A 15,930-nucleotide genomic window follows, 5' to 3' on the forward strand; every position below is an offset into this window, starting at 1 on the left:
AACTCCCTTAAAAATATCTTCTCTTTCTTCAGAGTTTCAAAGATGGGATCCAAAGCATCGGGTAAATCCATTAAAACAGTAGGTGATATCCAAGCCCAATACTTTCCAAAATAAACATATTCCTGAGTTAGTTATTGATTTATATCAGTTTGGGTTGATCTTGTGGTTTAAACCTGATGCCTATTTTAGAAACGCTTTCACAGCCTTGCAGAAATTAGCTGCAGCACATTTTTTTGAAATTTGCCAAGGAAAATAGCTAAATGCTCTGTTTTTCCAGAACCTGAATTATGATCTGCACACACTGAGGTCAAGCAGCAAGAGTTTTACTTATGGAATGATTCTTATCCCTCTTCCCCTGGGTTATTATACTTGGCAGAAAAATCTCTGAGTAAGATTTTACTTGAATATCTCTACTGAAGTCAGCATGTTTATTCCAGGAATCACGGACATCAAAGGATCAGACAATTATATGTTGTGTGAGGGTTATGGCTTTGTGTGCGTGTCCTCCCCCCTCAATCTGAAGGCCAACAGGGGGTTTAAAAGAAACAAAACAAATGCAGCCATGCCCTGGTGATTGTTGGGGTTGCTGCTGTAACGGGCTGAGGAAGGAGATGCCAGCACTGGCAGACAAAAGTGCTGAAATGATGCTCCTGTGTGATAATTATCCTGCAAAGCATCCTGGCACTCCCCTGCGCTGGGTGCTCCTGCACGCTGCCCACCCTCAGCATCACTCCTGACTCCCTGTGTAACACAGGGGTACAGCAAAGCTCCAGCCCCAAGCCCCCTCAGAAATTTGCTGTGTTTGAGCCTTACCTCGGATTTATCATTGTTATTTCCAGCCAAGCTCCCCTTACCACGAGCACAAGCAGCACTTGGGACTCCCAAAATGCCCTTTGCAGTCTCTTGTACTACACTGTCCCATCCAAGTGATGCTGGCCTGTGTATTCTGTTGATAAATGGAGCTAAATTTGAGACCATAAGCGATCATCCCCTTTGCTAAGTGCCTCCATCTGGGTTCTGTGTCGGGATGAGCCCTTGTGCGGCCCCGTAAGGGCTGCGCTCCATTAACAGCTTTGCATATTTCCCTCCTCCGCGTGATGAAAACGAGCTGTGGCAGACCCGCAGCAGCAGCACCTCCTCGCCTTTGCTTTCCTCCCCTCAGGCTACTCCATGCTGCAGAGCAAAGAGGTGATCCCAGTGGCTGCCATCAGCCTCCTGCCCCCGCTGCTGGTGGCGGTGATGATCACGGTGATATTTTACTTCTGCCGCACGCAGAAGCGCCGCAAGAGAGCCAAGGCGTGGGGCGGGAAACAGGGCCAGCCCCCGGTGCTGCCGGAGCAGGGGAAGGCAAGCGAGCGGGAGGAGAAGCTGTCGGTGCTGATGGACGAGAGCCCAGCCAGCACTAGCCCCGGCAGCCGCCCCGCGGAGCTGCTCCCCATCGAGCTGGACGAGATGGTGGGCAAAGGGCAGTTCGCAGAGGTGTGGAGGGCCAAGCTGAGCCACAGCCGCTCGGGGCACTACGAGACCGTGGCCGTGAAGATCTTCCCCTGCGAGGAGTATTCCTCCTGGAAGAACGAGAGCCAGATCTTCACCGACACCAGCCTCAGGCACGACAGCGTCCTGCAGTTCCTCACGGCCGAGGACCGAGGCACGGGGCCCCGCCGGGAGTACTGGCTCATCACCGCCTACCACAGCCGGGGCAACCTCAAGGACTACCTGTCCCACCACGTGCTGAGCTGGATGGACCTGCAGAAGATGGCCGGGTCCCTGGTGAGCGGGGTGGCCCACCTGCACAGCGACTACACCGCCTGCGGCCGCCCCAAAATCCCCATCGCGCACCGCGACATCAAGAGCACCAACGTGCTGGTGAAGAGCGAGCAGGAGTGCGTGCTCTGCGACTTCGGCATCGCCATCCGCCTCGACCCCTCCCTCACTGTGGATGACTTTGCCAACAGCGGGCAGGCGAGTATGACCCACCAGCCCTCTCTGGAGGAGCCTTTGCCAGCCACCCCCCCATGTCCCGTGGCCAAAATCCTCACCCGCCCCTGCTAATGCCTCTCTCCTCTCTGTGGCCAGGTGGGCACCGCCAGGTACATGGCCCCAGAAGTGCTGGAGTCCAGAGTGAACCTGGAAGACCTGGAGTCTTTCAAGCAGATGGATGTCTACTCCATGGCCCTTGTTTTGTGGGAAATGGCCTCCAGATGTGAAGTGGTAGGAGGTAGGAGCATCACACCCCAGTTGCTATGTGTCTTTTTGCTCCCTTACTCCCACATCCCAACTGATGGCACAAGATGTGACTTGGGGTGGTCCAGGTCTCTGCAGGACTGCCAAGGGTTGGTGACAGATTCCCCTGCTCTGTGTGCCATGGCTTAAGGGGGGTGGCTCAGTGGTCAAGGAGCAGGACAGGACCTCATGGGGACATCTGGTCCAGCCCCTGCTCAAAGGTGATGAGCTCCCAAGTCCCATGGAGCCTGTGCTGGTGATGCAAAGCAAACCAAGCAGGAAAAGCCAAAGGTGCCTTCTCCTCTTCAACAATTTTTTCCTTCAGACAACACCAGAGAGCTTATGTTGCAATGGGGACTCACAAACCCCAGCCTCTGACAGTATGACAGATCCTGTCACTTCCCAGAGCCATGTCCTGGCATCTACAATTGTGTGTAGCAAAACATTTCAATAACTGCCCTGGAGTTAGCCCTGCCTGCCTTCTGCCTGCTCCCATCTACCTTCCTTCCCTATCCCACCTACTCATAATACAAGCCCATAGAACTGCAGGAACCCTCAACCCTTGGCCACAAAGGTGCTCCAACTGCCCAGCAAGCCCCATGGTCAGCAGTGGGAGGCCCTTGCCTGGTTTGGATGCTCCATGCATCCTTTGTTCCCAAGCCAGCATTCCCCAGCCATCTCTCCCCACTCATATCTCACCTGCATTCACATCCAAGTGAGAGCGGGCAGAAACCAGGGTGGCCTCTCACAGCCAGTTTCTCCTTGGTCTTCCATGACATGGGGTTGCTCTTCTGGAAGGGCCATTTCTCCTCCAACCTATTCCCTGCCTGTAGAAGAAATCTGGAAATTCTCATGTCATAGTCACCTCTCCCATCCCTCACCAGCACAGCACTTTCTGCCTGCTCAAATTGTCTCTCCCAAAGACAAACCAGGTCTTCCTTTGTACTGCATCTGTTGGGTTCAGGGAGGAGGTCAGATGGTTCCTCTGTGCTGTCTCTGTAAAGAACCTCTATGTGAAAACCCAGCACTACATTTCTGTGTTCAAATTCTCAATAGTTTCCAGATCTGCTTATTTTTTTGCAGACTGTTAAAAACAAATCCATTCTCATCCAGTGGGCCATACCAAAACAAAGCAGGGAATGCATTAGAAACATCCTGTAATGCTGCTGTTGCTTCCTTGCAGAGGTGAAGAATTATGAGCTGCCCTTTGGGTCGAAAGTCCAGGAGCAGCCTTGTGTGGACACCATGAGGGACATCGTGCTGCACGGCAGAGGCCGGCCCGAGATCCCAAGCAGCTGGCTGGTGCACCAGGTAAGCTGGGAGCAGCTGGGTCAGAAAAGAGCAACACACATTGTCCTTCCTCATTAAACCAGCCTGAAAAAATTAAATTTATAGTCAAAGGAAAAGTGGGCAGAACTCCTGGGATTTACTTTCAGATCCACTGTGGATGGCTGGGCCCACACAATCCCACTGGACTCATTTACTTGTTGCACAAAAGCCACCAGCCACAGACACAGCAGAACGTGTTGATAATGATCAGGAAGTTGTGCATGGCAGCTGATGGTTTCAGTTACCCTGAGGATAACAGCAAAATGGAGCACTTCAGTGCAGCTCTTCCCATGAAACAGTAAATCATTGGAGTTCACCCCAATTCTCCCCTTAGCACCTTGTCTGGAAGGCTCAGGAAACACATACACATCCCTCATACACAGCCATTCACAGCAGGGACAGAGGGGAAGAGAGGCTCATCCAGCCTTCTGCCTGGGTTTTTCAAGCTCAAAATTACCTTCAACATGAGAGAAATTTCCATTACTACATGGAAGAGCAAACCAGGAAGCATCTCCTTCATGTGAAACACTCAGGAAAAGTGAGTGAAGCTGAGAGCAGGGGCTCCACAAGGCTCAGGGCTTGTCAAGGGAAGTGTTTCACCAGCCTTCAGAAGGTCTGAAAGCAAATGTGTCAGCACAGAGGGCATAACCCAGTGTTCTAGAACAGGAACATGTCAGCAGTGACAAAATGTGCTGTGTTAAAACCACCCACAAGCACACCCAGATCAGCCAGCTACAGAAACAGAAGCAACAGAGCTCCCTCCTGGCCCTGACAGGGTCCTCTGCCCCAGGCCAGTGCTGTCTGCCACACACAAAGAACACGAGGGGTAACAGGCATGGCTGATTGTGACTTCCACATCTTGCCTGACTTTTGTACTTCTTGAATTTCACATGTTTTGTGGAAAAACACCATCTGCTGATCAACACTCCCATTTCACCTGAAAATCAAGCTGGAACATTGAGCCTGCTGGCTTTCAGAGCCTTGCAGTGCTCAGTGCATCATTTTGCAATATCCACCCATAAACCACACTGCCTCTGCTCCCACTCTGCCCTGCTGGCACACAGAGGCAGGCTCTGCAAAAGGAAAGAGAGAATTTCTCAACTTTAGGAGGCCACATGTTCCCTACAAAGTCTCCTCTCAAAACCATGTTTGTCCAAAGACTCACAGCTGACCTGACTGACCAAAACTGCAAACAGGATCAAATGAATCCGTGGCTTCTGTGGGACCCCTGGGGAGTTCATCAGTTGGTGAGTTCATTTCTGGAGCTCACCCAGCCTTTTTCATTGACAAAGGCAAATACAGGAACTTCAATCAGCAGTGCCACATGTTTGAAGCCTTTGAGTATTCAGCTCAGACATTCACCTCACAGGGTCCCTGATAAACTTTGAAACCACAGAAAAAATATACAGAGGCTTGGGTTGTCAAAAATCACACTTTGATAGAGTGTGAGCATAACTGTGCTGTTCCCAGGGCTGAAGGGAGGCTGACTGCAGTCACTTCTCAGAAATAATGTTGCTGTAGCTGGGTTGGTGTAGCAGGCAAACAGAGCAAGGCTTCTAAGGTGGGAATTTTTATTGGACCATCTGATGGCCACTGGGGAAGAGGAACAGAAAAGCCACATCATGTTGCTGAAAGTTTTTCTCTGATTAATCTCTGCTGGTCTAATAAACATCTCCTTACAAGCCTGGCTTCACAGCATTTTCTGGGCGTTTTGCAACAGTTCTCCCTAGGATGAGGAATTGGGCAGCACCATCTGCTGGGAAGCAGCAGAAAGCCACTGGCTTGTGCCATTCCGGGGGTCTAGGCTGGCTCCCCGTGGGAGGAGGTGTCACCCTTTCTGGATGTCACCCGACAAGTCCCTCATCTGAATGGGAGGCACCGACAGATGCTCCCACCAATGACAATAAGCCATAAAAACTTCCACGTTTCAACTGTCAGGATTGCTCTCAGTCAAGTGAAGACCATGGTTTGATTTCCAGCAAGTGTCAGCACCAATTTCCCTGACAGGGCTGACTCACCCAACAGCAGCTTGAGGGCAACTGCTTGCAAGGCCCCACAACAAAGTCAGCTGAAGAAATTCATCCCCACTTCCCCAGATAACTTACAGACCCCTTAGGTGTGTGCTTCTACCTTATTTCACACCCCAGCATATTAAAAAAAGGGAAAAAAAGTTTTTTTAGGCCAGGTAAGTTCTGAATCTGGTTCACAAAGCAGCTGAACAGACTGATGTACTGGCACAATCAGAGGCTGGTGCAGGACAGGAAGGAACAATGGAAGCTTAAGTCAATATTGCCACTAAAAATACACTTGTACAACTCAGTGTCCTTTGGAATCTTAGAAAAACAGATATCAAATACAAAAGCCAAACTAAGTGCATTTTGTAAGCCAAACAAGATGTTTCAGTTATACCATTCAAAAGAACATCATCACTACAAGGCAAACTGCAAACAAATGTTATGATTCTAGGGAAAAAAAAGTACAGAAGATCTTGCATGTCCTGTTTGAGAACAGGGTGACTTTAAAAGCTTCACTTAAGCTAGCTCATTTCTGCATGTAATCAATTACCCTCAAATCCTTTCAACTAAGCTAATAAATAAGTGACGTCAGAGGTGCTGAAACACACCATCTGTCAGTTTTGCTGTACAATCCTGTTCTCTTCAATCTGTGTCTATTATGGAAGACTTAGCACAATGAGCCTTAGCAGAGAGCAGTGAGTTCTGAGTAAGGTGCAGAAGGGCAGATGGAACTGACCCTATATCTCTGTAGGACTTGGATTTTCCTCTTACTTGGGTCCATATGAAACTGTAGGGTTCTCTTAATTGCAAATTAAGAAATACATGAAACCCACTGAAAACCACGAAGCTTTATTTAGAATAATGATTTTTCCACTGTGTTCCAACTTTAGTTGACAATGATGCCAAGAGCAATAGCACATGATGGAATTACATGGGCGAGGGAAGGTTCAACACAGCTTCTGGTGCTAGCTGTGTTACTAGCTAAAGGGTGGGGGAAGCACCAGCTGAATACTACCATTTATTTTGTTCCTAGGCCCAAAATATTGTGACTCTTTTCAGAGCCCTACACAATTGGACAAAAAAGCCCAGCTTTCTGGGAGATGTAAGCACTGTAGCTGAGAGGAATTCCATGTGCTCTGGAGTAAACTGGGAAGCACCTCAGCCTATCTCAACCAAAACACTGTTTTGTGATAAGAGAACAAGGTTCAGCTGCGCACTGAAATAAGTGTTTGGCACAGCACACCCTTTCAGAATGCCACTAAAACAAGAAGTCAGATTTAAGAATTTCTTCCCAAACCTACCTTTAAAAACCACCTCCCCCCCCTTCCCCTCCAGGTGTAACAGGCAGGGTGCAGCTCAAACCCTGAGGCCTGGGCTCAGCCAGCAGCCTACAGGTCACTGTTCCACACCTCTCCTGTCCCTCCTGATTTTAGGGTGCTCTGATCCAAATGGGCAATGCTGAGACAGGAAATAAATACAGGCTGGAAGGAAACAGGCTCTAAGTCTCACAGCCAACACAAGCCAGTTTCCAGGGAGCATGGGGAATGTTTGGGAGCAGATGCTGTGAGAGCTGAGGCTGCTGCTCTAACACAAGCAGTGCCAGTGGAAGCATCAGCACTTCCACAACTTACCGAGGCTGATTCCTCTTGTGCTTAAGCTTGGCCAAAAACAGCCTTGAGGCAGGAGGCTGTCAGAAGTCTGGTAAACCACTAAAACTGTGTTAGATCCTCTTCTTCCTGCCTTCTGATCCTAATTTCATCCCTTCTGACTGCAGGGAATGCGCTTCCTGTGCGACACCATCACGGAGTGCTGGGACCACGACCCCGAGGCCCGGCTCACCGCCCACTGCGTGGCTGAGCGCTTCAACCTGATGGCACAGATGGATTGTGATGACATCCTCAACAACAACACGGACAACGAGGCCAGCAAAACACCTTCTCCAGGTGGGGAGCTCCAGGACAGCGATGGGAGCAGAAACATTCAGTGATGCAGCAGGCAGAAGTCCTCATCGCGAGGAACAAGAGGATAAGGGAGAAGCATTTAGCTCATGGGGGAAAAAAACCTCACTGTTTTTCAAATTTGAACTAAGATCTAGTACATAAATTATTTATAAGATCTGTTTCCTCCCACAGATACAATGAACTGAGGAATCAATATTTTGGTTAAAGTGAAGCATTATTATATGAACTGACTTTGTACTTACTTAAAATGTATAATGATGCAAAGCATTCCTTTTATTATTTTTTAAAATAATAATGTTTAATCTTTTATTAATAAGCAGCTGAATTCCACGTCTCTCTTTATTAAGTCCTTCCATATTGTCATCATGAGTTTCTTTTCTAGCTTATTCTGCAGCGATTAAAACAATTTTCCTCTTTTTAATGGCCTATACATACACACACAAAATCTGTTGTCACAGGAAAAAAAGACATCATGAGATGTACCACACCCTCCGTGAAAGAAATGCTGAGATCCAAGAAAATCACTCATGCAACACTGTCCAAAGATCCACAATAATCCAGTTTGTAAAAGCCTGATCGGATGAAACTCCAACATACCTTTCCTCACTGGGGAATTCCTGGGTTGATAGTTCAGGTGGGTGTGTGAAGCTTCTTTGAGAGAGAAAAAAGAAGTCACCAGTGTAGACATGGCTGCTTCACCCTAAAAATTTTCCATGCAGGATATCTAGACAAGCCTTTCCCCCATCAGACCAGTTTCCAGCCAGATCCGTGCCACAGTAACAGCGTCAACACCAGGGTGTTGGCCAATTCCTCTGGAAACTCTCACACCCCTGCTGGGTTACCCCACCTGGGGAAACAGGATCAGACTGAACTGAGACCTTTATCCCCACAATCACCAGATCAACGTAGGCTGCCTCTATTCTGGACAGCAATTATGGAAAGGTAAGTCACATCTCACTCTGAACCCTGGTGCTGTGCAAATCCCTCCACCCTTGGGAGCAAAGATCTCAGGTGCCCCTAAGTCCTGCAAACCTGACATCTACACAGAGGTGTATTTTTTGGGATAGCATCCAAGAGGAATAAATTTCTTGCCACCACACAGCTGCATGGATCAGCCCAGAAAGAGGGGAAGGGAGCAAGCCATGCAACAGCCACAAGTTTTCTGCAGCTGAGGCTCCTCATGTGGAGCAGGGACACAGATTTGCAGGGCTGGTTTGGTTCTCTTAAGTGCTCAGCTATGACAGCATTAACCTATATAAAAACCTTTTCTTCTCTAGCTATTGTTTCCATCTTCCTGGACTGTTTTTACAGCTACTAAATTAAAAACCTAGAAACAAATTGCCTCTAAACACTTCAAATAAAGACAAAAGGGAAATGAATTAGGTTGCACCAAATCTAAATAACAAAAAAATTGCTTAGCTACCACTTATGCCATCTGCAACTGTGACCACACCTGACATTCTCACTAATCTTCACCTGGGCTGCTACCTCCTGACACCTTAAAATTTTTCAAGTTAACCCTTTTCTCTTCAAGCACACCCTCCCCAGTTCCCCACAAATACATGTTTTCCATCCCACCTGACTTCAGCCTCATTTCTGTAATATATTAACCACTGCTCTAGCACAAGAGAAAGAGAGCAGGGGCAGTTTTTCTGTCATGGAGATAAAAAACTACAGGAACACACCAAACTCCCCCCCAGACTGTCCAGTCTTGCCTTCCCATAGTATTTTACGCAGAACTTCCATACCAAGTTCTGCCCCAAGTTGTTTGAACACATTGATGAATGCATTCACTTGTTCTTTCAAACTTAAAAGGATTTAAAAGACACTCTGACCTGTTCTTCCCACAGGTGACAGGGACAGAAGGGGATCAGCCTGTGCAAACTAGACATTGAAGGCTGCATCTCTGATTCTGATGGCTGAAATCCAAATTCTCCTGGGAAGACAGACTTCATCCTAGGCTTGACAGTTCATACTATAAATATGCTGAAAAACTTTACCTTTTCCCCTATGCATGCCCAAAATCTTGAACAACCCAATTTGCATAGTGAATTTTTTTCATAAAACACAAATCCATCAGGATTACACACCTGAATGCCTGTGTTAAATAGGGCTGACTTGTTGCATTCTGTTTTCTATGAGCAGCAGCAGGCTGCACAGCACCTCTAAAGACAGCCATTTATTTAAGATCCAAGATCTCTTTATTATTCAGGGGGCCTAAAACCACTGAGACCAATGAAAATTCTGCTCTTAACTTCAGTGGGGCCCAATCAAGCCAAGAAGGCAGACGGTAACATAAGCCAATGTCCTACTTTGCCATGTTCCCTGTTGGAACACACTGTGGTTCTAGAAAGTTTCTATCTACACAGGAAGCAGCACTGAGCCCTTCCCTTTGCTCCAGAAGGTACAGGATGGAAACAACATCAGTTATGCAAGAGAATCAAATCTGGTCATAGTTAAAAATACATCCATTACTCTGCAGGGTGTTTGCCATTCTCAGAATAATCACAATTACAATTTAAGCTGGATATTCAGTGGCTAGAATTCTTCTTTTTAAATGGTTTTCAACTATGTCCTTTGTTTCTGGAAGCAGAAATTTGCATCATAACTAAATCCATATCAGGAACCATTCCAGTTCTCATGATCACTTGAGTAAAGGAAGGCTTTATCTTCTTTTTTCCTAGAAACATTCCCATGTTAAAAGAAATCACTTCATGTATTTTATCAAAGTATTTCTTCAGCATTAGGTCTATTTTTACACAATAAAATTAGTAACAGCTCTCTTAGTGAGAAACCACAAGCATACCAGATGAGGAAGGAAGAGAAATAACTTGACTAATAGCATTATATAAGGAACACAAATGGGTTTATGGTCAACATGGGAGCTTTTCAGTCTCATTTACAGCCATCACCTTGACAAATCCCAAATCAAAATTTTAAGCTGAGTTTAGTGACTGAGTTGTAAGTCTATATTTTAGTTAGCTTAAGTTTGATCCCTGGAGTGTGCTCAGCTGGAAAAGGTTTGGTTTTGCTCTGATCACCACAATATTAAAAGCTGGGCCTTGCACCACAACTTTTGCTGTCCGTTTAAAGCAAATGTGCCATGTGACATGGATAAAACTACTATGAAATGTATACAGAGCTAATCTGTTTCTCTACCAGCCCCATTTTGGTGCAGGTACTGACAAAACCATGGAAGAATTTCACACATTACCACCACAATTCCCACCCCAAATCCTGGAATTAGCCAAGGAGCCAAATGTGCCGCAGACCCAGAAACAAGGAGGAACTAATCCCACTCTTTTAATTTTTATTTTTATTCCCAGTTAAGCATGAAAATGCCCAATGGATATCCAAAACTATCACAACAAGATGGTTGTATAGAATATCACAAACAAGACAAGTAGGGCCTAAAACATTCTTCTGCTGGAGAATAGTTACCACTCAAGCACATAGTGCCAAAATATCCCACTTTTGGGACCAAGGAAAGCCCAGACAGATCTCCAGCATGAAAGAAAACAACCACCTACTCTTTCCTGGTCACCTGATCTCTAGGAAAGCAGACAGAACAAATGAATCATTTTGTAGCTTTATTATCCCCCCACTTCTCACAAACGAACTATGACTTGCATTGAGATCTCAGTGCATTTCACAGCAAAAAAAAATGTACAAGAGGATCAAAACAGTTGTGCATAAACCCAACTCTTTTTTTTTTTTTGCATGATTTTCAGTTTGTGTTGAAAGTTAACATGGTTATTTAAACCTTCTGATGCATTCTTACAACTGCATCTTCTCTATGGAAAACATCTTACCAGATCACACAGTTGTGAGTTTTTATGATGCTGGATCAGGTGCAGCCATTGCCATGGCTGGGAAGTGGCAGATAATGTTATATACACTGATTGGAAGACTACATCAGAAGAAAAAACAGATTAAGGCACCACTGTTGGAAAAATTAAGGTAGCTTGTAGTTACAACAATAACGAAAGCCATAGTAAGTACTATTCTTAATTGCCAGCAATTCTTAGACGTCAATAAAATAGTTATAAAAAGGAGAAAAAAAAAAGGATGTTTGTACCTGAATACAGTTTCCTGATATCTGATTGCGTTTCAAATCAATACTCAGTCCTCAGCATAATCAGATGTTTGTTTGGGTTTTTTTATGGAAAGATGAAAAACCAGGACCTACAGTCCATGTATACAAGGTCACATTTCACTGTTTTGTTTTGAACAACACCACAGGAGAAAAAACAAAACAACCCAAAGGACAGTTTGTAACACTGATACTTCATCTCTGAAACTACTAGATGGGCAGGGAAATTTAAATACAAAACTGTACGTTTTCTGTTCATTTGGAAAGCCTTAGTCCTCAGGAAGAGAAGTTGGAGGAGAAAAAACAGGCCAGATCTCATTATATTATAACTTGAGAAAAACCAGTCCCTCAAAGAGATTTAATAAAATTAGAGTTGAAAAGTGTTCAAATTACTTTTCCAATTCAAGTCAACTATTTCAAGTATATTAAAACGTTTCAGAGGAAAAATTTCTCCATGGTTACACATCTAATTGCTTTTATAAATCCATAAAAAAGAAAAGTAGTCTCTACATACATCCCATATTCCTCCAATGCATGCACGCGCTCTCTCCGAAGAAAAGGTCGTCATGATCCAGTTGTTTCTTAATACTGATTTCAGGCACATCTTCCAAACACCCTTCCAGTTTTTGCCAAGAAGGTTAATTACTGGGCATAAAAGCAGCAATTTTCTGTTGCTGTTGTCTATGTGTCTACTGAGGAGGTTTCAGTGATTAAAGAGCTTGACACAGATTCCAAAAGAGTTCCTATGTCACTCTAAAATCCAACAGGCTCCTTCTTCTCTCAGGCAGCTTTTGCAATCAGATCTACTTGGAAGAATCTTACACAATGCAGATAAAATCTCTTGGATCATACAAAAAAACAAGTTGGTTGAATGTACCTGGCAGGTTTGTCTCTACAACTTGGATTTTTACCTTTTTTTTTTAATAGCTTTAAAGTGCCCTAGTATAGTTATTTCTTTATGCTCATTTAAACTTGCACAATTACATAAAAAGGGGCCACTCAGTGTGATTACTGTGTTCTGAGAGACAGAGGAAAAGGAGAGGAAAACCAGAAAACTCATCTTAAAGCAGCTTTTTTCTAGTTACTGTCTGTTTGTTGAGTTTGTGCGGCAGAGACTGTTTTCCAGAGCGGTTTATGGTAAACCCAGCCATCTCCCTGTAATTTAAAGAGAAAGCATGGTTATCATAAAGACACTGCCTTGGCAGAAATGCCTTCACACCACTATGAGAATGATGGCTGTGAACAGCAGAGGGACAGAGCTGGTATCTTGAACTCCTGCAGACTGAGGCACTGCAGGCTGCTCACACGCGTGCGGGCTCCTCTCAGCCTCCAGCTCTCTGGGAGCAGGCTGCACCTGTAACTAACCCTGCCAAAAAGCCACTCTTCTCAACTGTGTGATCCAAATTACTTTCAGAAGCCAAATAATCAGCCAGCAGAGAGGCAGCCACCCAGGATTATCAGATCTACCTCAGCCCAACTGCTTACCTGGAAATGCAGTGCTCAGGATCATGTTTAAATGTTTTCTGAGTACATTTGTATCCTGGACTAGCAACAGAATTTCATCTTTTTCACATCTAACAGTACAACTATCTAACTTTAAACTAATCATACTAACACAGCTTTAGAGAATAAAAACCTTCATGGGAGCTAGTCCTGAACTTGACAAACAGACCTGGAATACATCCAAGAGAAAGAAACCTTTTAGCCTATGTTCTAAACCCTTATTAGATCACAGCTATGGGAAGAAGAGGGGGAATTACATTACTGCAGTGTAACAGATAAAGCTTTCACTGTAAGGAGAATCTAAACTACTACAGCATTAATTTGACTCAAGAACTCTCCTGTTGCAAAGGTCTCTACACAAGCAAGGTCATCATATGGATCACAAGAAAAGACGATTCCAAAGTTATCATACCAGCATTCCCCAATCCTCCTGGGCAGGCTGCACTTAGCCTTGTTACAAGCCTTACTATATTACTACTACTATTACTGAAGTACAGGTTAAGACACTGAACAAATAAGCTCTATCCAAAATGTGACATAGAAGAACAAAAAAAAGGTAAGCTGAGAATGAACTCACATTCCTTCTTGCTAGCAATAATATGTTGGGTACATAAACACACAACCTCAGCAAAATTAGTACTACTGATTATTTTCTTTGGGTATTTACTGTTACAGTCTGCTCACATGTGTATACACAAAACTATTTTCCATGTGCCATTGAGGAAGTGCTTGGTAAAAGAAACAGGACCAGAAAACTGGAAAACATTTTGATGCAAAATCGAAGCATTTAGAAAGTGGAGAATGAAGTCACACCTTTACAGGCTTAGGAATTCTTATGTCATCTTACTCCTATGGATCCCACAAAGCTAAATTCTAAGATCTAAGGTCAAATACTCTATTCTGATAGGACACAGACCCATATGTGCCCCTGCTTGCATAACAGCTCTGCTTCTACCCTCATCAATAGCAGGTGACTGCTTGGAAACTCACATCTTTAAGGAAGTATTTAGTACACCAAGGAGTTTCTGTTTCAGCACGAAGCCTCTCTTCGTTCCTCTGCCGTTCCTCCAGGGCTCGCTTGTGCTCCGTGGCCTTGTCGATGTCTCCATCCCGCAGAGACTCTGTCACATGCTGCCACAGCCTCCTACAACATAAACTGGTCACAGCACTGCTCCAAAGGCTTCCCAGGCAGCCACCTCAAACTGCAGGATCACTGTGGAACAGGAGCACTCTCTCCACTTACACATGACAAACCAGCCCAGGTGAGAGCACTGCAGTGCAGGTGAGGGCTCATGGCCAAGTCTTAGACCTACATCAGCAGCTGGGAGCAGGTAGGAAGGGCTCTGAGGTTCTGGCAGTGCCAATCTAATGTCTGTTTGCAAACCCTTTAAAGCTGCTATTGGAAGTGTTATTCAACAAGCAGCTTCTTGTGAGGATGTTAGGAGCTGCCCTGCTGTGTAACTGATGGGTAAAAACAAAACTAATAGGGAGATTCTATTCTCTGGTAAGCACTTTGTGGGCTAAAAAAAACCCCTCTGTTCATAAATAGGAGGCAAAATAAACAAACATATGTCTGCACTAGGATTTTGCATTTTTTTTCCTCTTGATTTTTATTTTTAGAAAACATTAAAAAATTAGGATGACTGCTGTTAAAGCACTATCCACAAATGTACATTTGCAGCTTTTCCTAAGGCACTCACCAGACTGCTTAGGACAAAAAGGGTCAGACAAGAGCAAGCACATACTCTACCTAGATTCAAAGGGGCCTTGCTTCTCCAGGGGCCGGACTCGTTTTCTTGTCACAGAGAGCTTTGTCAAGTCCACATATTTGGTCTCCCCGTTGCTGTAGGTGAACTCAAGCACACTGTTCCACTCCCCCTGCACTCTGCACACCACCGTGTTCGTCATGTTCTGCTTCACTTCACCTGTGACTCTAGAAGAGAAATTTATTTTTAAAAAGCCATGGCTGAAGAAACCTGAGGACTATTCCTTGCATAATCACTCAATCCTGAATGATTTCAAACTTGTCACACTGCCTTGAATAAGGTTAGTTATTTGAATTGCATTTGTGTGGAGAAGCTCAAAGAGCAAAGTGACTTTCACCCACTGCTCTAGTTCTCCTCATGTTACCCAGGAAACTCCATTTTTGGCTTCAGATTGTTTCAAGCTTCTTCAGGAAATTGAAAATGAAAAAGAAACTAACACAGGCTGATTCACATGGAACAAGCAGTTGATAATTTCCACTTGAAGTATCACATCAGATACATAGTTCAGACTTAAAAAACTAAAATGAAACTTTCTACCAAGAATATATCTCACTACCTGCTGGCGCTTCATCTCACATCTTTACATTTCAACCTTCTCCTTATGTAGGTGGTCTCATTTTTATGTTGATCACATAAGCAGCAGACACACAAAGGCAGAAGCAAGGAAGGAAACTAGGAATCAGGAGAACTGCTTTTGTTCCCTGCCTCTTCCACAGAAACCTCTGCCAATAACAAGATAAGGAAAGTGTCTTCTAACATGCAGTGCTTCATTCAAAGTGTTGCATAATGCTCAAGTATCACCATAATTACACACACTGATGCATATTTTTCTTCTCATTTTCAAGACCTATACAAAGACCTCCTGACATCCACTTCATCCTGACCCAGTTTTTGAGCATTGCTTGGCAAGCAAATTGCCAGTCCCAAAAAGAACTTTTCTCCTACAAACAAATAAAGGGTCTGTGCACTATGCAAACCAGACTTGAGACATTCTCACTTGTAAGGTGCTGCAGGATTCACAAAGGATACTATCTCTAGCT

General features: G+C 44.8%; 2 protein-coding genes across 3 annotated transcripts in view; one reads left to right on the forward strand and one right to left on the reverse strand.

Moving 5' to 3' along the window:
- Positions 1-9,073, forward strand: part of LOC139593874 (TGF-beta receptor type-2-like) — a 31,671-nt gene extending 22,598 nt beyond the window's left edge. The window contains exons 4-7 of the mRNA XM_071435329.1: positions 1,163-1,962; positions 2,077-2,218; positions 3,407-3,534; positions 7,342-9,073. Of these exons, the coding sequence (XP_071291430.1) occupies positions 1,163-1,962; positions 2,077-2,218; positions 3,407-3,534; positions 7,342-7,554 (1,283 nt within the window). The 3' untranslated portion in view covers positions 7,555-9,073. The remainder of the gene's footprint in view (positions 1-1,162; positions 1,963-2,076; positions 2,219-3,406; positions 3,535-7,341) is intronic.
- A 1,756-nt stretch (positions 9,074-10,829) lies between these two features.
- OSBPL11 (oxysterol binding protein like 11) overlaps positions 10,830-15,930 on the reverse strand; it is a 39,168-nt gene continuing 34,067 nt past the window's right edge. For both annotated transcript variants that reach the window (XM_071435328.1, XM_071435327.1), the window contains exons 11-13: positions 14,875-15,057; positions 14,115-14,268; positions 10,830-12,776 (exon numbers count right to left, since the gene is read on the reverse strand). In XM_071435328.1, the coding sequence (XP_071291429.1) occupies positions 12,699-12,776; positions 14,115-14,268; positions 14,875-15,057 (415 nt within the window). In that variant the 3' untranslated portion in view covers positions 10,830-12,698. The remainder of the gene's footprint in view (positions 12,777-14,114; positions 14,269-14,874; positions 15,058-15,930) is intronic.

Source organism: Agelaius tricolor, unplaced genomic scaffold (genome assembly GCF_023055355.1).
Source record: "Agelaius tricolor isolate 1412-34295 unplaced genomic scaffold, bAgeTri1.0.p SCAF_10, whole genome shotgun sequence".
Classification (NCBI taxonomy): Eukaryota; Metazoa; Chordata; class Aves; order Passeriformes; family Icteridae; genus Agelaius; species Agelaius tricolor.